This window comes from Pseudophryne corroboree, chromosome 8 (genome assembly GCF_028390025.1).
Source record: "Pseudophryne corroboree isolate aPseCor3 chromosome 8, aPseCor3.hap2, whole genome shotgun sequence".
Taxonomy (NCBI): Eukaryota; Metazoa; Chordata; class Amphibia; order Anura; family Myobatrachidae; genus Pseudophryne; species Pseudophryne corroboree.
The window spans coordinates 80578387-80603845 of NC_086451.1; the positions used below are offsets into that span (position 1 = coordinate 80578387).

General features: G+C 47.3%; 1 protein-coding gene across 3 annotated transcripts in view; it reads right to left on the reverse strand.

Moving 5' to 3' along the window:
• The window catches only part of GFI1B (growth factor independent 1B transcriptional repressor), a 95278-nt gene that overhangs the window by 4976 nt on the left and 64843 nt on the right, over positions 1 to 25459 (reverse strand). For all 3 annotated transcript variants that reach the window (XM_063936747.1, XM_063936749.1, XM_063936748.1), the window contains exons 3-6: positions 5889 to 6056; positions 5507 to 5766; positions 2998 to 3135; positions 779 to 944 (exon numbers count right to left, since the gene is read on the reverse strand). In XM_063936747.1, the coding sequence (XP_063792817.1) occupies positions 779 to 944; positions 2998 to 3135; positions 5507 to 5766; positions 5889 to 6056 (732 nt within the window). The remainder of the gene's footprint in view (positions 1 to 778; positions 945 to 2997; positions 3136 to 5506; positions 5767 to 5888; positions 6057 to 25459) is intronic.

Sequence of the window (25459 nt, forward strand, 5' to 3'; positions counted from 1 at the left end):
GGTTATCCATTACAGTGTATTTTAATTCAATTGTCCAATGGACGGATTTTAAGTTTAATAAATTTTATATTGTTTTTTAGACAATTCATCTCTCTAAGCGCAGCCTTTTGTTGTTGTATTTTGGCACACCATTACACCTATTCTACTACTGCTGGTACACCATTACACCTACACTACTCACACTGGTACACCATCACACCTACACTACTCACACTGGTACACCATCACACCTACCCTACTCACACTGGTAAACATCCCACCTATCCTACTCACACTGGTACACCATCACACCTACCCTACTCACACTGGTACACATCCCACCTATCCTACTCACACTGGTACACCATCACACCTATCCTACTCACACTGGTACACCATCACACCTACCCTACTCACACTGGTACACCATCAAACCTACCCTACTCCAACTGGTACACCATCACACCTACCCTACTCACACTGGTACACCATCACACCTACCCTACTCACACTGGTACACCATCAAACCTACCCTACTCCAACTGGTACACCATCACAGCTCACCTACTCACAGTGGTACACCATCACACCTACACTACTCACACTGGTACACCATCACAGCTACACTAACACTACTCACAGTGGTACACCATCACACCTACCCTACTCATTTCTGTTTCTGCTCAGTTTGCCTCTGTGTCCTTGACTGTGGAGCCCAATGACTCCTTACAAATTAACAACAATGATAGTAATTATCATTTTTTTATTCTACCCATATTTTAGGTGCGGCATCACTCACCTGTGTGGATGTATGTGTGTTTCTTCATGTCAGACTTCTGATGGAAGCGCTTGCCGCAGAACTGGCAGGGGTAGGGCCGGGTGTCTGAGTGGATGAGCAGGTGGGTGGATAACGTAGAGGAACGCTTGAATGTCTTTCCACACATCTTGCACTCAAAGCTCCTCTCCTGTGGGTTGTCAGCAGTTAGTCAGCAGTTAGGTGTCAGCAGTTAATACATACTGCATGTCAGCAGTTAATACATACTGAGATATAGCACTAACGCTATTCTGCTTATATGTGCATTGTGCTACATTATCTCTTTGCTAATAGAAGTCATAGAAAGCAGCAGGCTGGCAAGCAGGGGTACATATACCCCGCAACACCTTCTACCTCTCCCATCTGGCTGTGTTCATTCATCTACAAAGACTGGACTGACGTGTACACCTGTGCGTCAGGATGTGCAGGGTCTGAGACGCCCGCTGTCAGCATCTGTGTACACAGTAATACTGATTGGTGCATCCGTATACGTCACCATCAGGCACACCATTGAAACTTTCATCAGTCCTACAGTAGGTGCATTTTCTCCTACCGAGTACATACCTTCCAACATCTGTGGCTTCTAATTTGGGACCCCTAGCGCGGCCCGTGCGCCGCCAGAAATAGGGCATGGTTTGTGGGAAGGAGGGCGCGGTGTCGGGACAATGCTTCGATTGCTGGCCATGCCTCCCATTTTAGCCACAGTGGGGGCATAGGCAGCACTTTGTGAGCTGCTGGCCATGCGCCCAGTCCCTCTGCCTCCCGAGAATAGCGCATGCGCACAGCGTCTATTCACCGCTGCTCTGCACTAAGCAGAGCAGCAAGTGATAGGGGGTCGCCCCCCTGCCCCCCCCCCCCCTTCCCCCTTATCCCCACCCCCCCTCACTGTGGGACACTGCGGTCCACCGGAGGGACAGACCCCAAAAAATGGGACTGTCCCGCGAAAATCGAGATGGTTGGGAGTTATGCGAGTATGTCTTCCTATGTGAGCAGCTGAGCGTCTGTGTACACAGCCACTTTCACCTTCACGCCTGCACACTCCCATAACACGCTCATAACCTTTTCTGTGCATTCACTAAGACCCCTCCCTGTCACCACTACATTCTCATTCACTTCTCACTGCGTGCGCCTGAAATTACAATGTGACTCTGCGCAGACACAATAGGGGGGCCTGTGTGGCACGACTTAGACGCATGCTCCACTACGTCCGACCATTGCATACACAATCAGGCCCATTGTGCTTTGCACTGGTGGCACATAGATGCTGTTTGTAGTGTTGTTAATATCTCAGTTTATAAAATGAATAGAGATAAATCATTTCTAGAATCACCTCCGTACTACTTCTGTCTTTCGCGTTGCAGCTCCGCAGGGGGCAGATTTACATTGTTCATGTTTTTTTTTTTTCTGTAGCACAGGTGCTAAAAGTGGGTGTCTCAGTCCTTGCACATTCAGCCACACGGATGTACACAAGGGAAGGAGTATTTAGCTGCATTTGCATAAAGCCGCAGATAGGCGACCGCCATCAGATGCTGCTGCATGTGACTCAGAGTCATGGTCTTTGGGCATCACACACAACCCTGCTATACCTCATTGCCCTGTCTGCAATCGGAAGACTAATGTGAGTATCCCCCTGTATTCTAAGGGTGGGTAAACACTAGGCGATGTGCTCTATGAGCGACATCGCCTAGTCTGTTCCCTTCCCTGCCAGGTCGTCAGCAGTTCGTACACTCTGAGCAATATGCAAACGATATCGCTCAGTTACGTCACGCCACGGCCGGGCCATGCATGCAGTTTTCGGACCACAGTCCAAATTGAGCTGCATGCAGGGCTGACAGCGAGGGTCATTAACGACCCGCAGGGTCACGCATCACTCGTCGTTGGGCAGCATAGACACTGGTCGATGTGGTAACCGACGTAGCTAAGGAATGGCAAACTGAACGACAGCATTTACTTTATAGGCAAGTGTGTACCCACCTTAAGTTACACTGATCCTTGTGAATGTACCACCCCCTAGCCCTCGGTGCGCTAGAGCAGAGGCCATCAAAAAATTTACAGTATTGTGTTTCTGAGATTTTATATTCTTGTATGATAGTTTTTATTTTTGCTGTTACCCAACGAGTTCCGTTATTTCCTTTCATCCACAAATAAGTGGAAAAAGAAATAAACATTATCTGTAAACCATATTATTATTTGAAGGACCCCACCTGTGAGTGGACATTGAGGTGCTGCTCCAGGCTGACTGCATGACCAAAGGATTTCCCACAGATATCACAGACAAAAGGCCGAGTCCCACTGTGAGACCTCCGGACGTGGACTTCCAAACCATGGGATGTAGAGAAAACCTGGAGGATAACAGGCACAAAGATCCTAGAGTCAGTTCCACTGGGGCAGGAACTGATGTGAATGATTATTTATTCTCTGCAAGGCGCTCTATCATATGTAGCTTCTGTATAAATAAAAGGATAATGTAAAGCATGGGTGTATCTACAATGGGTGCAGGGTGTGCGATGTACCCAGGCCCCTGGATACAGGAGGGTCCGCATCAAACACCCTGCACCCATTCATAATACTTTACCCTCCAGTGGTGCTGCAGACATCACGGAAACATGGAGCAAGCACCATATTTCAGAGATCTGTGCCTGTGCACTACAGAAATCACTGGGAAAATGATGGCCGCACCATTTTCTTGGAGACCGGCTCATGTATAGTAGACTCAGAGCCCAAGTCTACAGAGGACGTGCCCCGGTGAGGGGAAAAGGGGAGCACAGAGGCAGCACACCATATTTTCCTACTCTCCTGGAACCTGCAGTAGACACACGATTTTTTAGGTAGTTCCCCACACCCCTGGAAGGGGATGCAGTTGGGATCCCGGCGCTCGGGACCCCGCCAATCAGGGCGGACGTTGTTAGGTTTAGGCTGCGGTGCGGGAGGGTTACGGTTAGGCTTTGGGAGTGGAGGTTAGAGGAAGGAGGGTTAGGGGGAGGAAGAGGATTAGGCTTAGCTGCTTCCTCCACCCCTGTCAGGATTTATTACAGTCAGGATACCGGGTCGGTATTATGACCGCTGCCACCCCGACTGCCGGGATCCTGTACCCAACCCACTGGAACAGTGGGCACCCCTCCGCACCCTGCCAACTTCCTAATGAACTGGGTAGAATGCAAAGAATAATAATAGCAATCCATGGTTACTGAGGAGGGGGCGGGCCTAATGATGCGTTCCTATGGTAATTGTATAATTTTTGCCCCACCTCTATCCTAATATGCGTAAATGGAGCCATTTACTGTGAGGTGCGGGACTTAATGACACAACTAGTCCAGCTGGTCAGAATACCGTCGCCGGGATCCCGACCGATGAGAATGCCGACAGCTGCACTAGGGCTATTCCCACTCGTGGGTGTCCACGACACCCATAGAGTGGGAATAGAACCTGAGGTGAGCCACCGAGCATGCAGAGTGGCGAGCGCAGCGAGACCGCAGTCTTTCTAGCGCTCGCCCCGCTGCCGGCATTCTGGCAGGTGGGATCCCGGTGTCGCTATTCTGACCTCCGGGATCCCAGCCATCGGGATATCATCCCCAACCCTCCAGCTCCATCTACCTGCATCTCCTCTCCAGCCTTCTCCCAGAAAGGAAACTACAATGTAGGTAATGCTGCATTCACACCGCAAATGCCGGGTCCTACCCGGTAAGACAAACGTGTACTTACCGGGTGGGATCCGGCATTTGCGCTCCGTTGCAGGCTTCCCGACCCGGCAATATACCGGGTCGGTTGCCATGACAACGGAGGCCGCAGCAGCAGCAGGGGCGGGGGTGGAGGCGGCGTCGGGAGATGAGCTCATCTCCAGCGCCGCCTCTCCCTATCTTGTGAATGGGAACCGTGTCGCATCGACACGGCTCCCATTCACACCGCACCTGACCCGGTAATCAACCCGGGTAAAACCCTTCTTTTTTACCGGGTTGATTTACCGGGTCAGGCGACCCGCTAAATCACCCAGTGTGCTTTCACATCGCACACTGACCCGGTTCGACACGGCAATATGCCGTGTCGGTACCGGGTTATTTGTGCGATGTGAAAGGGGTATATGCTGCACACAGGCCCTCCCCTCTTTTGATCCGTCCCTGATGGAAAGGTTAGCATATAACTATTGTGAAATTAAAAAAAAAAAAAGCTAGTGATACATAATCACTATGCCCACTGATGTTTATGAAACTTGCATTGTTATTAAGAGCAATCTATGCAGGCAAATGGTACATACAGTATTAGGACGATGATAATAAATGAATCATAGTGAATCAATTATTTGTTTAGAAAATGGAAGATAAGGATCAGCATGAGCTATTAGCAGATTAATGGGTGAACTGTAACTGGGGGAGGGGGGGATTTATCAAACCTTCTAAAGAGGATGAGGTGTTGCCCATAGCAACCAATCTATTCTGGCTGCCATTTTATAGAATGTACTAGGTAAAAGATAGCTAGAACCTGATTGGTTGCTATGGCCAACCAATCAGTTTCTAGTCCTCCTTAAAGGGTTTGATAAATCTAATGAAGAAAATGAAAATTCCAGGGTTACTCTGCATTACTTTTATAAATGCCCCCATCCTCCTACCATTGTGTCTTCACTAGGGATCCGGTACCCGCGGGGGCATCACTTTTATCCCAACTATAAAGCTGACAATGGCTCTAAAGTCTATAATCATGTAAGCGGTCTTAACTTACTTTGCTGCACTTTACACAGTGGTAAGTGTCCATGGCCGGGGAGTATCCCATGCTGTAATTAATGGGGTGGTCATAGTCCGAGTCAGCTGCAGGGGGGCCGCTGTATATGGAGTGCTGCAATATGGAGCGATGTACATGGGAGGGGATCTGCTTGAAGTTATAAGCCGAGTGCAGGGTTTCCCAGGAAAAGTTGTGCTTGTAGAAAGTGGACAGGGGCGGCGAGCTGTAGGCCTTTATAGGGAGTGAGGACAGGGTGATGCCTGCAGAGGGTAATAGAGAATAAGAAATAAAAACATGAGGTTCTCTTTATGTCATTATTTTCTATCATTTAATATACAGGGGCCGGTTACCCTACAAGGGTACTCAGACTCGGCCAGGTTACCTGGGCATGAAGCTGGTGAGTTACTTCTGCTCATAAACAATGGCTTTCCCCTGTCATCTTCTGGATAGTCATGAGACTTATTCTTGGTCAAGTCCTCAGCAGTATTTTCTTTTACTTTTAGGGCATCACACAATGAATGGACTTCAGGTGGTTCCCCGGCATGCTGACCTGTTGTAAGTACAAGGTATTATTATTAGCAGCAATAGTATATACTATATTCATATAACATCAACCTATTGTGCACCGCTGTTCTAGCAATGGGATTTTATTCATGCACAACACACCTCACACGCAGCTAGGCCAATTCAGTTAGGAACCAGTTCTCATGCCAGTAGTTCTTTCTCACCAATATGTCTCTTGTACTAGTATGTCTCTTATTCTAGTATGTCTCTTATACCAGTATGTCTCTTATACTAGTATGTCTCTTGTACCAGTATGTCTTTTGTACCAGTATGTCACTCTTACTCATGCCTGTATGTCCCTTGTATTATTATTCTGTCCCTTGTACCAATATGTCTCTTGTACCAGTATATATCTTCTACTGGTATGTCCCTTGTACCTGTATGTCCCTTGAACCAGTATGTCACTTGTACCCGTATGTCCCTCGTACCTGTATGTCTCTTGTACCACTATCTCCATGTACCTGTATGTATCTTGTACCTGTATGTCCCTCGTACGAGTATGTTCCTCATACCTGTATGTCTCTTGTACCAGTATCTCCCTGTACCTGTATGTATCTTGTACCTGTATGTCCCTCGTACGATTATGTTCCTCATACCTGTATGTCTCTTGTACCAGTATCTCCCTGTACCTGTATGTATCTTGTACCTGTATGTCCCTCGTACCAGTATGTTCCTCATACCTGATTATCTCTTGTAACTGTGTATCCCTCGTACCTGTATAGGCTTTCACACACGGAGCGATGTGTCCTCAAGTGACGGGACCCGGCAATGAATAGCGACCGGAGTGGGGGATGGGTTGCAGGGCCATGCCGCATTAAGCATCATGGCATCATTTGCCACCTTCTCAGATCTTTCTGCATGTTCAAGAGCTCTGAGGGGGTGACACACGACCCACGGGTGCATGCATCACATCATTTACATGCCGACACACAGACTCTTTTTAAATGATGCGTTGTTCCGATTGGTCGGAAACGCCCACATTGTTTAGAGAATCTTACCGTGTGTGTGCACCTTAAGTCTCTTGTACCAGTATGCCCCTCGGACCTGTATGTCCCTGGACCATGAGAGACAACACACAACACAAGGATATAAAATCCTTGCTTAGTGATGTGCACCGGAAATTTTTCGGGTTTTGTGTTTTGGTTCTGGATTCGGTTCCGTGGCCGTGTTTTGGATTCGGACGCGTTTTGGCAAAACCTCCCTGAAAATTTTTTGTCGGATTCGGGTGTGTTTTGGATTCTGGTGTTTTTTTACAAAAAAAACTCAAAAACAGCTTAAATCATAGAATTTGGGGGTCATTTTGATCCCATAGTATTATTAACCTCAATAACCATAATTTCCACTCATTTCCAGTCTATTCTGAACACCTCACACCTCACAATATTATTTTTAGTCCTAAAATTTGCACCGAGATCGCTGGATGACTAAGCTAAGCAACCCAAGTGGCCGACACAAACACCTGGCCCATCTAGGAGTGGCACTGCAGTGTCAGACAGGATGGCAGATTTAAACAATAGTCCCCAAACAGCACATGATGCAAAGAAAAAAAGAGGTGCAATGAGGTAGCTGTGTGACTAAGCTAAGCGACACAAGTGGCCGACACAAACACCTGGCCCATCTAGGAGTGGCACTGCAGTGTCAGACAGGATGGGAGATTTAAAAAATAGTCCCCAAACAGCACATGATGCAAAGAAAAAAAGAGGTGCACCAAGGTCGCTGGATGGCTAAGCTAAGCGACACAAGTGGCCGACACAAACACCTGGCCCATCTAGGAGTGGCACTGCAGTGTCAGACAGGATGGCAGATTTAAAAAATAGTCCCCAAACAGCACATGATGCAAAGAAAAAAAGAGTTGCAATGAGGTAGCTGTGTGACTAAGCTAAGCGACACAAGTGGCCGACACAAACACCTGGCCCATCTAGGAGTGGCACTGCAGTGTCAGACAGGATGGCAGATTTAAAAAATAGTCCCCAAACAGCACATGATGCAAAGAAAAAAAGAGGTGCACCAAGGTCACTGGATGGCTAAGCTAAGCGACACAAGTGGCCAACACAAACACCTGGCCCATCTAGGAGTGGCACTGCAGTGTCAGATAGGATGGCAGATTTAAAAAATAGTCCCCAAACAGCACATGATGCAAAGAAAAAAAGAGGTGCAATGAGGTAGCTGTGTGACTAAGCTAAGCGACACAAGTGGCCGACACAAACACCTGGCCCAACTAGGAGTGGCACTGCAGTTTTCTAGCGAGAGGATGAGTGCTTCCATCCTCATGTGAATCTGAACCACTAGCCATGAACATAGGCCAGGGCCTCAGCCGTTCCTTGCCACTCCATGTCGTAAATGGCATATTGGCAAGTTTACGCTTCTCATCAGACGCTTTTAATTTTGATTTTTGGGTCATTTTACTGAACTTTTGTAGTATACTTGACGACACAGAGGTAGAGCAGTGGACTACTGTACCGTACTGCTATATATTATATACTGGTGGTCAGCAAAATTCTGCACTGTCCTCCTATTATATATACTGCGCACAACTAAAATGCACCACAGGTATGGATGGATAGTATACTTGACGACACAGAGGTAGGTAGAGCAGTGGACTACTGTACCGTACTGCTATATATTATATACTGGTAGTCAGCAAAATTCTGCACTGTCCTCCTACTATATATACTGCGCACAACTAAAATGCACCACAGGTATGGATGGATAGTATACTTGACGACACAGAGGTAGGTAGAACAGTGGACTACTGTACCGTACTGCTATATATTATATACTGGTGGTCAGCAAAATTCTGCACTGTCCTCCTACTATATATACTGCGCACAACTAAAATGCACCACAGGTATGGATGGATAGTATACTTGACGACACAGAGGTAGGTAGAGCAGTGGCCTACTGTACCGTACTGCTATATATTATATACTGGTGGTCAGCAAAATTCTGCACTGTCCTCCTACTATATATATACTGCGCACAACTAAAATGCACCACAGGTACGGATGGATAGTAGTGATGTGCACCGGACATTTTTCGGCTTTTGTGTTTTGGTTTTGGATTCGGCTCTGCGGCCGGGTTTTGGATTCGGACGCGTTTTGGCAAAACCTCCCTGGAAAATTTTTGTCGGATTCGGGTGTGTTTTGGATTTGGGTGTTTTTGCACAAAACCCCCTCAAAAACAGCTTAAATCATAGAATTTGGGGATCATTTTGATCCCATAGTATTATTAACCTCAATAACCATAATTTCCACTAATTTCCAGTCTATTCTGACCACCTCACACCTCACAATATTATTTTTAGTCCTAAAATTTGCACCGAGGTCGCTGGATGACTAAGCTAAGTGACACAAGTGGCCGACACAAACACCTGGCCCATCTAGGAGTGGCACTACAGTGTCAGACAGGATGGCACTTCAAAAAATAGTCCCCAAACAGCACATGATGCAAAGAAAAAAAGAGGTGCACCAAGGTCGCTGGATGGCTAAGCTAAGCGACACAAGTGGCCAACACAAACACCTGGCCCATCTAGGAGTGGCACTGCAGTGTCAGACAGGATGGCAGATTTAAAAAATAGTCCCCAAACAGCACATGATGCAAAAAAAAAAGAGGTGCACCAAGGTCGCTGGATGGCTAAGCTAAGCGACCCAAGTGGCCGACACAAACACCTGGCCCATCTAGGAGTGGCACTGCAGTGTCAGACAGGATGGCACTTCAAAAAAATAGTCCCCAAACAGCACATGATGCAAAGAAAAAAAGAGGTGCACCAAGGTCGCTGTGTGACTAAGCTAAGCGACACAAGTGGCCGACACAAAGACCTGGCCCATCTAGGAGTGGCACTGCAGTGTCAGACAGGATGGCAGATTTAAAAAATAGTCCCCAAACAGCACATGATGCAAAGAAAAAAGAGGTGCACCAAGGTCGCTGGATGGCTAAGCTAAGCGACCCAAGTGGCCGACACAAACACCTGGCCCATCTAGGAGTGGCACTGCAGTGTCAGACAGGATGGCCGATTTAAAAAATAGTCCCCAAACAGCACATGATGCAAAGAAAAAAAGAGGCGCAATGAGGTAGCTGTGTGACTAAGCTAAGCGACACAAGTGGCCGACACAAACACCTGGCCCATCTAGGAGTGCACTGCAGTGTCAGGCAGGATGGCACTTAAAAAAGATAGTCCCCAAACAGCACATGATGCAAATAAAAAAAGAGGTGCACCAAGGTCGCTGTGTGACTAAGCTAAGCGACACAAGTGGCCGACACAAACACCTTGCCCATCTAGGAGTGGCACTACAGTGTCAGACAGGATGGCACTTCAAAAAAATAGTCCCCAAACAGCACATGATGCAAAGGAAAAAAAAAGGTGCACCAAGGTCGCTGGATGGCTAAGCTAAGCGACACAAGTGGCCGACACAAACACCTGGCCCATCTAGGAGTGGCACTGCAGTGTCAGACAGGATGGCACTTCAAAAAAATAGTCCCCAAACAGCACATGATGCAAAGAAAAAAAAAAAGGTGCACCAAGGTCGCTGGATGGCTAAGCTAAGCGACACAAGTGGCCAACACAAACACCTGGCCCATCTAGGAGTGGCACTGCAGTGTCAGATAGGATGGCAGATTTAAAAAATAGTCCCCAACAGCACATGATGCAAAGAAAAAAAGAGGTGCAATGAGGTCGCTGTGTGACTAAGCTAAGCGATACAAGTGGCCGACACAAACACCTGGCCCAACTAGGAGTGGCACTGCAGTTTTCTAGCGAGAGGATGAGTGCTTCCATCCTCATGTGAATCTGAACCACTAGCCATGAACATAGGCCAGGGCCTCAGCCGTTCCTTGCCACTCCATGTCGTAAATGGCATATTGGCAAGTTAACGCTTCTCATCAGACGCTTTTAATTTTGATTTTTGGGTCATTTTACTGAACTTTTGTAGTATACTTGACGACACAGAGGTAGAGCAGTGGACTACTGTACCGTACTGCTATATATTATATACTGGTGGTCAGCAAAATTCTGCACTGTCCTCCTATTATATATACTGCGCACAACTAAAATGCACCACAGGTATGGATGGATAGTATACTTGACGACACAGAGGTAGGTAGAGCAGTGGACTACTGTACCGTACTGCTATATATTATATACTGGTAGTCAGCAAAATTCTGCACTGTCCTCCTACTATATATACTGCGCACAACTAAAATGCACCACAGGTATGGATGGATAGTATACTTGACGACACAGAGGTAGGTAGAACAGTGGACTACTGTACCGTACTGCTATATATTTTATACTGGTGGTCAGCAAAATTCTGCACTGTCCTCCTACTATATATACTGCGCACAACTAAAATGCACCACAGGTATGGATGGATAGTATACTTGACGACACAGAGGTAGGTAGAGCAGTGGCCTACTGTACCGTACTGCTATATATTATATACTGGTGGTCAGCAAAATTCTGCACTGTCCTCCTACTATATATATACTGCGCACAACTAAAATGCACCACAGGTACGGATGGATAGTAGTGATGTGCACCGGACATTTTTCGGCTTTTGTGTTTTGGTTTTGGATTCGGCTCTGCGGCCGGGTTTTGGATTCGGACGCGTTTTGGCAAAACCTCCCTGGAAAATTTTTGTCGGATTCGGGTGTGTTTTGGATTTGGTTGTTTTTGCACAAAAGCCCCTCAAAAACAGCTTAAATCATAGAATTTGGGGATCATTTTGATCCCATAGTATTATTAACCTCAATAACCATAATTTCCACTCATTTCCAGTCTATTCTGACCACCTCACACCTCACAATATTATTTTTAGTCCTAAAATTTGCACCGAGGTCGCTGGATGACTAAGCTAAGTGACACAAGTGGCCGACACAAACACCTGGCCCATCTAGGAGTGGCATTGCAGTGTCAGACAGAATGGCACTTCAAAAAATAGTCCCCAAACAGCACATGATGCAAAGAAAAAAAGAGGTGCACCAAGGTCGCTGGATGGCTAAGCTAAGCGACCCAAGTGGCAGACACAAACACCTGGCCCATCTAGGAGTGGCACTGCAGTGTCAGACAGGATGGCAGATTTAAAAAATAGTCCCCAAACAGCACATGATGCAAAGAAAAAAAGAGGTGCACCAAGGTCGCTGGATGGCTAAGCTAAGCGACCCAAGTGGCCGACACAAACACCTGGCCCATCTAGGAGTGGCACTGCAGTGTCAGATAGGATGGCAGATTTAAAAAATAGTCCCCAAATAGCACATGATGCAAAGAAAAAAAGAGGTGCACCAAGGTCGCTGGATGGCTAAGCTAAGCGACCCAAGTGGCCGACACAAACACCTGGCCCATCTAGGAGTGGCACTGCAGTGTCAGACAGGATGTCACTTCAAAAAAATAGTCCCCAAACAGCACATGATGCAAAGAAAAAAAGAGGCGCAATGAGGTAGCTGTGTGACTAAGCTAAGCGACACAAGTGGCCGACACAAACACCTGGCCCATCTAGGAGGGGCACTGCAGTGTCAGGCAGGATGGCACTTAAAAAAAATAGTCCCCAAACAGCACATGATGCAAAGTAAAAAAGAGGTGCACCAAGGTCGCTGTGTGACTAAGCTAAGCGACACAAGTGGCCGACACAAACACCTGGCCCATCTAGGAGTGGCATTGCAGTGTCAGACAGGATGGCACTTCAAAAAATAGTCCCCAAACAGCACATGATGCAAAGAAAAAAAAAAGGGTGCACCAAGGTCGCTGGATGGCTAAGCTAAGCGACACAAGTGGCCGACACAAACACCTGGCCCATCTAGGAGTGGCACTGCAGTGTCAGACAGGATGGCACTTCAAAAAAATAGTCCCCAAACAGCACATGATGCAAAGAAAAAAAGAGGTGCACCAAGGTCGCTGTATGACTCAGCTAAGCGACACAAGTGGCCGACACAAACACCTGGCCCATCTAGGAGTGGCACTACAGTGTCAGACAGGATGGCACTTCAAAAAATAGTCCCCAAACAGCACATGATGCAAAGAAAAAAAGAGGTGCACCAAGGTTGCTGGATGGCTAAGCTAAGCGACACAAGTGGCCAACACAAACACCTGGCCCATCTAGGAGTGGCACTGCAGTGTCAGACAGGATGGCACTTCAAAAAAATAGTCCCCAAACAGCACATGATGCAAAGAAAAAAAGAGGTGCACCAAGGTCGCTGGATGGCTAAGCTAAGCGACACAAGTGGCCGACACAAACACCTGGCCCATCTAGGAGTGGCACTGCAGTGTCAGACAGGATGGCACTTCAAAAAAATAGTCCCCAAACAGCACATGATGCAAAGAAAAAAAGAGGTGCACCAAGGTCGCTGTGTGACTAAGCTAAGCGACACAAGTGGCCGACACAAACACCTGGCCCATCTAGGAGTGGCACTGCAGTGTCAGACAGGATGGCAGATTTAAAAAATAGTCCCCAAACAGCACATGATGCAAAGAAAAAAGAGGTGCACCAAGGTCGCTGGATGGCTAAGCTAAGCGACCCAAGTGGCCGACACAAACACCTGGCCCATCTAGGAGTGGCACTGCAGGGTCAGACAGGATGGCCGATTTAAAAAATAGTCCCCAAACAGCACATGATGCAAAGAAAAAAAGAGGCGCAATGAGGTAGCTGTGTGACTAAGCTAAGCGACACAAGTGGCCGACACAAACACCTGGCCCATCTAGGAGTGCACTGCAGTGTCAGGCAGAATGGCACTTAAAAAAATAGTCCCCAAACAGCACATGATGCAAAGAAAAAAAGAGGTGCACCAAGGTCGCTGTGTGACTAAGCTAAGCGACACAAGTGGCCGACACAAACACCTGGCCCATCTAGGAGTGGCACTACAGTGTCAGACAGGATGGCACTTCAAAAAAATAGTCCCCAAACAGCACATGATGCAAAGAAAAAGGTGCACCAAGGTCGCTGGATGGCTAAGCTAAGCGACACAAGTGGCCGACACAAACACCTGGCCCATCTAGGAGTGGCACTGCAGTGTCAGACAGGATGGCACTTCAAAAAAATAGTCCCCAAACAGCACATGATGCAAAGAAAAAAAGAGGTGCACCAAGGTCGCTGTGTGACTAAGCTAAGCGACACAAGTGACCGACACAAACACCTGGCCCATCTAGGAGTGGCACTACAGTGTCAGACAGGATGGCACTTCAAAAAATAGTCCCCAAACAACACATGATGCAAAGAAAAAAAGAGGTGCACCAAGGTCGCTGGATGGCTAAGCTAAGCGACACAAGTGGCCGACACAAACACCTGGCCCATCTAGGAGTGGCACTGCAGTGTCAGACAGGATGGCACTTCAAAAAAATAGTCCCCAAACAGCACATGATGCAAAGAAAAAAAGAGGTGCACCAAGGTCGCTGTGTGACTAAGCTAAGCGACACAAGTGGCCGACACAAACACCTGGCCCATCTAGGAGTGGCACTGCAGTGTCAGATAGGATGGCAGATTTAAAAAATAGTCCCCAAATAGCACATGATGCAAAGAAAAAAAGAGGTGCACCAAGGTCGCTGGATGGCTAAGCTAAGCGACCCAAGTGGCCGACACAAACACCTGGCCCATCTAGGAGTGGCACTGCAGTGTCAGACAGGATGGCCGATTTAAAAAATAGTCCCCAAACAGCACATGATGCAAAGAAAAAAGAGGCGCAATGAGGTAGCTGTGTGACTAAGCTAAGCGACACAAGTGGCCAACACAAACACCTGGCCCATCTAGGAGTGGCATTGCAGTGTCAGACAGTATGGCACTTCAAAAAATAGTCCCCAAACAGCACATGATGCAAAGAAAAAAAAAAGGGTGCACCAAGGTCGCTGGATGGCTAAGCTAAGCGACACAAGTGGCCGACACAAACACCTGGCCCATCTAGGAGTGGCACTGCAGTGTCAGACAGGATGGCACTTAAAAAAAATAGTCCCCAAACAGCACATGATGCAAAGAAAAAAAGAGGTGCACCAAGGTCGCTGTATGACTAAGCTAAGCGACACAAGTGGCCGACACAAACACCTGGCCCATCTAGGAGTGGCATTGCAGTGTCAGACAGGATGGCACTTCAAAAAATAGTCCCCAAACAGCACATGATGCAATGAAAAAAAGAGGTGCACCAAGGTCGCTGTGTGACTAAGCTAAGCGACACAAGTGGCCGACACAAACACCTGGCCCATCTAGGAGTGGCACTGCAGTGTCAGACAGGATGGCAGATTTAAAAAATAGTCCCCAAACAGCACATGATGCAAAGAAAAAAGAGGTGCACCAAGGTCGCTGGATGGCTAAGCTAAGCGACCCAAGTGGCCGACACAAACACCTGGCCCATCTAGGAGTGGCACTGCAGTGTCAGACAGGATGGCCGATTTAAAAAATAGTCCCCAAACAGCACATGATGCAAAGAAAAAAAGAGGCACAATGAGGTAGCTGTGTGACTAAGCTAAGCGACACAAGTGGCCGACACAAACACCTGGCCCATCTAGGAGTGCACTGCAGTGTCAGGCAGGATGGCACTTAAAAAAAATAGTCCCCAAACAGCACATGATGCAAAGAAAAAAAGAGGTGCACCAAGGTCGCTGTGTGACTAAGCTAAGCGACACAAGTGGCCGACACAAACACCTGGCCCATCTAGGAGTGGCATTGCAGTGTCAGACAGGATGGCACTTCAAAAAATAGTCCCCAAACAGCACATGATGCAAAGAAAAAAAAAAGGGTGCACCAAGGTCGCTGGATGGCTAAGCTAAGCGACACAAGTGGCCGACACAAACACCTGGCCCATCTAGGAGGGGCACTGCAGTGTCAGACAGGATGGCACTTCAAAAAAATAGTCCCCAAACAGCACATGATGCAAAGGAAAAAAGAGGTGCACCAAGGTCGCTGTGTGACTAAGCTAAGCGACACAAGTGACCGACACAAACACCTGGCCCATCTAGGAGTGGCACTACAGTGTCAGACAGGATGGCACTTCAAAAAAATAGTCCCCAAACAACACATGATGCAAAGAAAAAAAGAGGTGCACCAAGGTCGCTGGATGGCTAAGCTAAGCGACACAAGTGGCCGACACAAACACCTGGCCCATCTAGGAGTGGCACTGCAGTGTCAGACAGGATGGCACTTCAAAAAAATAGTCCCCAAACAGCACATGATGCAAAGAAAAAAAGAGGTGCACCAAGGTCGCTGTGTGACTAAGCTAAGCGACACAAGTGGCCGACACAAACACCTGGCCCATCTAGAAGTGGCACTACAGTGTCAGACAGGATGGCACTTCAAAAAATAGTCCCCAAACAACACATGATGCAAAGAAAAAAAGAGGTGCACCAAGGTCGCTGGATGGCTAAGCTAAGCGACACAAGTGGCCGACACAAACACCTGGCCCATCTAGGAGTGGCACTGCAGTGTCAGACAGGATGCCACTTCCAAAAAATAGTCCCCAAACAGCACATGATGCAAAGAAAAAAAGAGGTGCACCAAGGTCGCTGTGTGACTAAGCTAAGCGACACAAGTGGCCGACACAAACACCTGGCCCATCTAGGAGTGGCACTGCAGTGTCAGACAGGATGGCACTTCAAAAAATAGTCCCCAAACAACACATGATGCAAAGAAAAAAAGAGGTGCACCAAGGTCGCTGGATGGCTAAGCTAAGCGACACAAGTGGCCGACACAAACACCTGGCCCATCTAGGAGTGGCACTGCAGTGTCAGACAGGATGGCACTTCAAAAAAATAGTCCCCAAACAACACATGATGCAAAGAAAAAAAGAGGTGCACCAAGGTCGCTGTGTGACTAAGCTAAGCGACACAAGTGGCCAACACAAACACCTGGCCCATCTAGGAGTGGCACTACAGTGTCAGACAGAATGGCACTTCAAAAAAATAGTCCCAAAACAGCACATGATGCAAAGAAAAAAAGAGGTGCACCAAGGTCGCTGGATGGCTAAGCTAAGCGAGACAAGTGGCCAACACAAACACCTGGCCCATCTAGGAGTGGCACTGCAGTGTCAGACAGGATGGCACTTCAAAAAAATAGTCCCCAAACAGCACATGATGCAAAGAAAAAAAGAGGTGCACCAAGGTCGCTGTGTAACTAAGCTAAGCGAGACAAGTGGCCGACACAAACACCTGGCCCATCTAGGAGTGGTACTGCAGTTTTCTAGCAAGAGGATGAGTGCTTCCATTCTCATGTGAATCTGAACCACTAGCCATAAACATAGGCCAGGGCCTCAGCCGTTCCCTGTCACTCCGTGTCGTAAATGGCATATTGGCAAGTTAACGCTTCTCATCAGACGGTTTTAATTTTTTTTTTGGGGGGGTCATTTTACTGAACTTTTGTTTTTGGGATTTTACATGCTCTCTACTATGACATTGGGCATCGGCCTTGGCAGACGACGTTGATGGCATTTCATCGTCTCGGCCATGACTAGTGGCAGCAGCTTCAGCACGAGGTGGAAGTGGATCTTGATCTTTCCCTATTTTACCCTCCACATTTTTGTTCTCCATTTTTTAATGTGTGGAATTATATGCCAGTAATATATCAATAGCAATGGCCTACTACTATATATACTGCGCACAAAAACTTAAATGCACCACAGGTATGGATGGATAGTATTCTTGACGACACAGAGGTAGGTAGAGCAGTGGCCTACTGTACCGTACTGCTATATATTATATACTGGTGGTCAGCAAAATTATGCACTGTCCTACTACTATATATATACTGCGCACACAAACTTAAATGCACCACAGGTATGGATGGATAGTATACTTGACGACACAGAGGTAGGTAGAGCAGTGGACTACTGTACCGTACTGATATAATTCTGGTGGTCACTGGTCAGCAAAATTCTGCACTGTCCTCCTACTATATACTACAATGCAGCATGGATATGGAGCGTTTTTCAGGCAGAAAACGTATAATACTGGTGGTCACTGGTCAGCAAAACTCTGCACTGTCCTACTATATACTGGTGGTCCCCAGTTCCCACAATAAAGCACACTGAGCACAGATATTTGCAGCACACTGAGCACAGATATGGAGCGTTTTTCAGGCAGAGAACGTAGATATTTGCAGCACACTGAGCACAGATATTTGCAGCACACTGAGCACAGATATTTGCAGAACACAGAGCACAGATATTTGCAGCACACTGTACAAAGAAAGAACTGAGAGGACGCAGACACGTCCTCTCGTTATCATCTCCAAAGCACGAGTGAAAATGGCGGCGACGCGCGGCTCCTTATATAGAATACGAATCTCGCCAGAAACCGACAGCGGGATGATGACGTTCGGGCGCGCTCGTGTTAACCGAGCAAGGCGGGAAGATTCGAGTCCGCCTCAGAACCGTGTAAAATGGGTGAAGTTTGGGGGGGTTCGGCTCCCGAGGAACCGAACCCGCTCATCACTAATGGATAGTATACTTGACGACACAGAGGTAGGTAGAGCAGTGGACTACTGTACCGTACTGATATAATACTGGTGGTCACTGGTCAGCAAAATTCTGCGCTGTCCTCCTACTATATACTACAATGCAGCACAGATATGGAGCGTTTTTCAGGCAGAGAACGTAGATATTTTCAGCACACTGAGCACAGATATTTGCAGCACACTGAGCACAGATATTTGCAGCACACTGAACACAACTGAGAGAACGCTGCACGTCCTCTCCCTATCATCTCCATTGCACGAGTGAAAATGGCGGCGACGCGCGGCTCCTTATATAGAATACGAATATCGCGAGAATCCGACAGCGGGATGATGACGTTCGGGCGCGCTCGGGTTAACCGAGCAAGGTGGGAGGATCCGAGTCTGCCTCGGAACCGTGTAAAATGGGTGAAGTTCGGGGGGGTTCGGATTCCGAGGAACCGAACCCGCTCATCACTAGCTTAGACCCGTAGTCGGGGACACCCCTGGGCACTGTCACAAACCACAGCCGAGCCTTAGAATATTATTATTTTAAAGCAAAACTCTGTATTTGTAACAGACATATTTTCATTTAAAAACACACAACAATAGATGTTTAACTCGTAGCTAGGTTTAGGTTTAAAGAAATAAACATGGCCGTAGACATTCATACTTACAAGGTAGAAAGAGCGATCAAGAGGTTAATATTAATAAACCCCAAACTTCTATCTTGTTTGCCTATTTACATATACAGATATCTATTTAGATCTGCAGGTCATACGGTTTATTCTGAGTAATATAATGCCAAAATAGTTGTGCATAAGTGATTTTATTATTTATCAAAATGGTGGTAAAATGGCAAAATTAATGTGCTAATAGTGTGTTTCTATCATAATGAGTGGGCCCCGGTTCTCTGAGAAATGAGCCCACCCAAAATTCCGAGATTCAAGTGAATCCGAGTGGCGGTTCTGGTTTCCCCACTCATGGGTTTTGTACTCTGTATAAAAGTCCCTTCTGTGGTGATTCAGGCACCATTTCATACTAACTTCAGTCCATGCTGCTGTGCTGTGTCCGGTGACTGCTACTGTGTCCACCCACTCCCGTGTTCATCCACTCAGGTGGCTGTGCTGTGTCCAGTGGCTGCTGTGCTGTGTCCATACACTCAAGTGGCTGCTCTATCCATCCTCTCCTGTGGCTTCTGCTATGCTGTGTCCATCCAGTCCAGTGGCTGCTGTGTCCATCCTCTCCTGTGGCTTCTGCTGTACTGTGTCCATCCAGTCCAGTGGCTGCTGTGTCCATCCTCTCCTATGGCTTCTGCTATGCTGTGTCCATCCAGTCCAGTGGCTGCTGTGTCCATCCTCTCCTGTGGCTTCTGCTGTACTGTGTCCATCCAGTCCAGTGGCTGCTGTGTCCATCCTCTCCTGTGGCTTCTGCTGTACTGTGTCCATCCAGTCCAGTGGCTGCTGTGTCCATCCTCTCCTATGGCTTCTGCTATGCTGTGTCCATCCAGTCCAGTGGCTGCTGTGTCCATCCTCTCCTGTGGCTTCTGCTGTACTGTGTCCATCCAGTCCAGTGGCTGAGCTGACCAGAACTACTGTATTTGTCCACTCCAGTCCCCTGACTGTTAATATTGGCTGAGCTAGATTCACAGTACAGGCAGATAGCAAATCATTGTTTATTATTTTTTATAGTGCAGGAATTATTACTAGTCTGATCAGTCTGTCACACTGTGGTGCTGTACTGTGACACCGAAGGCCATACCCTACTGTGTTCACAGAAATATAAGTAGTGTGCAGGCCCGGGCAGTGGCGTAACAAGGGCGGGGCGAGTAGGGTGCTTGCCCTGGCGCCATGGAGGACACACAGACAATGGGGGAAATGGGATGGTGGAGAATGAAGAGTAATTCAAAGGGGAGGGGGGGACTGCCTTGACGCATACTGTAGATTGAATGGGGGTGGGGGGATTGACACAATTGAGACAGAATAAATGCAGAAAGAAGAGACACAGGGGAGATACAGTTTGTGTTGGTTGGGAGGGGAGACAATGAATGTGGGGGAAGAGACACAGTGAGACATAGAATGAAGGGGATGACGACAAAGAGACAGAATGAAGGGGGGATGAGACTAAGGATCTGTACACACTAGGCGATATCACACACAATATTGCTCATTTTCTGCCTTTTGAGCGATATTGTTTGTGATTTCGCCCAGTGTGTATGCTATGGACGATGAACAATGTGTAATACAGCACATCATTATCGTCCCCCTCTGTCGGCTGTGCATGCAGCTAAATTTGGACTTATCGTCCAAAACTGCATACATGCGCTTGCAATAACGTACAGTGTGTATGCACTATGTTGGCAGCCCAGGAGGGGAGGGGAAACCCTATGCGATATCGCTCATGGAGCGTATCTCATAGTGTGTACGGACCTAAAGACTGAAGGGGGGAGAGAGACATAGAATAAAGGGCTGGAGATGATGGCGTGGCTGAGAAACTATGCAGGGGGGAGATGGTGTGGCTGAGAGACACGGGAGAGATGATGGTGTGCTGAAAGGTAATGCGGTGGGGAAATGATGACGTGCTGAGAGATGTAGGGGGAGATAATGGTGTGGCTGAGAGATGCAATGGGGCAATGATGGTGTGGCTGAGACATGCATGGGAAGATGGTGGTGGCTGAGAGACGCAGGGGAGAGATGGTATGGCGGAGAGATGCAGGGGGGAGATGATGATGTGCTGAGAGATGATGCGGTGGGGAGGTGATGGTGTGCTGAGAGATACAGGGGAAAGATGGTGTGCTGAGAGATGCAGGGGGAGATGGTGTGGCAGAGAGACGTAGGGGGGAGATTATGGTGTGCTGAGCGATGATACGGTGGGGAGATAATGGTGTGCTGAGAAGCAACGCGGTGGGGAGGTGATGGTGTGCTCAGACATGCAGGGGGAGGTGATGGTGTGGCTGAGAGATGCAGGCAGGAGATGGTATGGCTGAGAGATGCAGGGGTCAGGAGATTATATGGGGGGTACAAGTCTGGTTGTACCGCTATTGTATGATAATGACCTTGTTAATATTCCTACACAAACAGGCATCTTCTGGACGATGTGACTTACATGTATAGTGAATACCGACTGAAGACGCTGTCTTCCCAGGGAGGATGCATTTCTTGAGATGTACAACATTGTGAGAAACCATCATATAGGTAAGGTGCACATGCAATGGAAACAAATGTTCCCAGAGAGACAGGTGGGGTGTCCTGTTTGCACGGCCCATTTTCAATGGATACGCCCTTTCCTGAGTGTGGCAACACCCACTTTTTCGCAGTGTGCTTTCAGTGCGCGCACATAGGGTGCTTTGTATTTGTGTCTGCGTGAGGGGGGAGCCATTCTTCATTTTGCCCTGGGCACCGAAGACCCTAGTTTCACATCTGGGCCCGGATTTCCCACACGGCAACCTAGGTGCCTGCCTAGGATCCATCACAAAGGCTAGCTTCTACTTGAATATTTTACAGAGGCTCAGTAATGGGGCTCAGACCAGTATTAATGTTTCCAGAGGAACACTGTGTGACCACCGAATGACATCATGACACAGTGCGATAACACAGCTGGACGTCGTCAGGTAAATAAAGTCTCCTCACACCTTATATATAGTCACCGACCTTGTTTCCCTCTTTGCCTGTGAGTACAGTGTCTGTTTCCCACGGAATGAGCATGTGGAGCTTTTTCCAACCCCCATCCCCCCTACCCCCCCAAGTATGGCGGTACGTGGCAGTAATGTGTACCGGTAAGAAACTGCCAGCTGCTGTGCTGTGTGTGATGCCGGGAAGGAGAGCGCAGCACGCGCCTCTCCTGTGTCCCTCAGTGCTCATCCGGTCAACGGCGGCAGCAGGGTGTCTCTCAAATGAGGCACCGGTTTGTGAGCTAATCGGAGCTGCGGCCCCTGATTGGTTGCTGGTCTGCGATGAGTACTGAGGGACACAGGATAGGCGCTTGCAGTGCTCTACATCCCGGTCTCACACACAGCACAGCAGCAGTGAGCAGGTTGGGGGGGGGGGGGGCATATGTACCTGGCACTGGGGGGGCATATCTGGCACTGGGAGCATATGTGTATCTGGCACTGTGGGGGCATATGTGTATCTGGCACTATGGGGACATATCTGGCACTGGGAGCATATGTGTCTCTGGTACTGTGGGGGCATATGTGTATCTGGCACTGTATTACTGGGGGCATATGTGTATCTGGCACTCCACTATTGGGGGCATATGTGTATCTGGCACAATTAGGTGTATATGTGTATCTGGTACTGTGTTATTGGGGTCATATGTGTATCTGGCCCCCCATATATGTATCACGCGCCTATTTTCATTGGCCACACTCCATGTGGCATGTGGCCACACCCTTCGGCGTGTGCACACAGTACCACTAAAAAAAATTTTGTACTTGCACCACTGCCCCACCCTTGTATCTGCTTTCCCGCGTTACCCCAAAACTAAAGCTATCAAAATGAACATGATGCAGTGTCAGAGTGGGGCGTGAAGGGCCCACCGGGGAATACCGTGTACGGGTGCCCATGCTTAAGGATGAGGCCAGCCTCCTGTAACAGGTAAATAACAGTAATGTGCTGTAGAGCATACACCATAGGTCTGTGCAGTATAATGTAACATATGTATAATTTATAATTCAAGTGCACAATGTGGAACCTGATCCCTAGAGAAGAAGGTGGACCCCTCAGGTAGTGCAGCCCACCAGGGTTTCCCCTGTACCCCTGTAGGCCAGTTCAACCTTGACATGAGGAGTATCCTTCTATGATAACTTTTGATTAGTAACCATGTCGGTGTAAAATAATGGGCATCCTTGCTGCTATATTGCAAGTAGCACCACAGTAATGTGAAGGATACACGGCCAAGTAATGTGATGGGTGCCTTTGCTGGTGTTATATGTAGGTCACAGCAGCTAGTATAATATACAGTCTTTTGTTTTTTTTTCTGTCGGGGGCCAATGTGTTTTATTTATTCCTGTGGAGGATAATGTGTACCTGTCGGGGGTCATTGTGTTTTATTTGTTTCTTATTGAGGCCAATGTGTTTTATTGTTTTCTGTATTATAAGGCAATCCTGTCCACTCCCCACCTACCTCAGAAAATAAATCCTATAATGTATTTGAAAATAATGGGGGAGGGGGAAAGGGTCCCAAACTGGTATCTTGCCTAGGGCCCCATGAGGTCTAAATCCGGCTCTAGCAGTGTTACTCCTCAGTGTCAGTTGGCATTTGCAAACAAAGTTAAAAAAAAAAAAAAGTATAAAAAGATAAAATAAATAGGGGTTTTTTTCTACAAATTGTTGTGTGTGCTGTACCCCAGTGCATTTGATCTAGGACATATAAAAGCGCTGGGACTCCATGCAGTGTGAGATGAGTGTGTGCTGTACCCCAGTGCGTTTGTTCAAGTACATATAAGACTACGTGAAAAAAATACAGATCCAAAACCAGAGCATGTGAGACCAAAACCAGAGCATGTGAGGGCGTTTTCGTCAAAACCAAAAAACAACGTTAATAAAGACCCAAAGCAAAAACACAGGGTCGGCGCACATCCCTGATTAAAAGTATTTGTATTGCATTTGCAGTAGGGGCACTTTAAGGGTTATTCTGCCTTCAAATAACTTACACGTGCCCATCTGAAACTTTTTACTAAAAAAAAACCTTCTACTGTCTTCCTATGTGCTTTTCAGCTATGTTTATACATAATCAGGTAACACTGTTTATTTTCATTGCATCTAACTAAAATGCTAGGCTGTTATTTGCATACAGTTGTCTCCAGTGCAGAGACTAGCGTATCTGTGTCATGGTCAAGGACCACAGAAGTAAAAGTATTTGTCTGATGATATAAATACATGAATTGTTTGCAGAGAGGAGCATATAATTCAAATCAAGAATCCTTCAAGAGATAATTCAAGTTCATGGTAGGTTGCCTCTCTAGTATATATGTAAGGCAGACATGTCCAAACTGCGGCCCTCCAGCTGTTGTGAAACTACACATCCCAGCATGCCCTGACACAGCTTTAGCATTCTCTGACAGCAAAACTGTGTCAGGGCATGCTGGGATATGTAGTTTCACAACAGCTGGAGGGCCGCAGTTTGGACATGCCTGATGTAAGGGATGCCTCTCTAATCTCCTGATGCCTTGTACAAGTCTAGCCCATATTACTGACCCCCATGAAAGTATATAGTCTGTGTGGACATATGCTATGACCCAGATTTATCAAGCCTTGGAGAATGATAAATATCACTGTGATAAAGTACCAGCCAGTCAGCCCCTAACTGCCATGTTACAGGGTGTGTTTGAAAAATGACAGTTAGGAGATGTTTGGTTGGCACTTTATCACCGTGCAATTTATCTCTCTCTGAGGGTTGATAAATCTGGGCAATAATCTTTCCATTGGTTACTGTCTCCAGCCAATACAGAATCTAAAAGTTGTGCCTTTCTCTTAATACTCTATGGCATACAAAGACAACAGCAGCCATTTTGTATGCCAAGCCATTATTCAGCCTATCGTTTCACAAGGAACTGGTTGTGTCAACACTAACAAAGCTTGTGTGCCCCAGTGACATTGATAGTTCCTAGTAAACTGATAGGCTGCATTGTTTGTATATCATTTTGGGTGAATAGGCTTAATAATGTGTAATGTTGGTTATGCGGACGGCTTTAAAACTACAGTGAAGCGTTCCATTTGTATGTCATTTTTCCAAAATACAAAACCCATCTATTGACACAGTGTGTGCATGTGTAAGGGAAACCACAATGTTTATATAGACACTCAGCCAAGTTATGTCTTAAAATCCGGCTTTGATTGAGCTGAGAAAACACATCCTAGCAGTGCATCCTTATAATGGATGTAACGAACCCGGTCTACACTGTCTTAGCAGCAACATCCCATTACTGCCTATTACTGCCTCTATTTGGAAGAATAAAAATGTATATGGCCGCCATTTTGTTAAAGTCAGACCT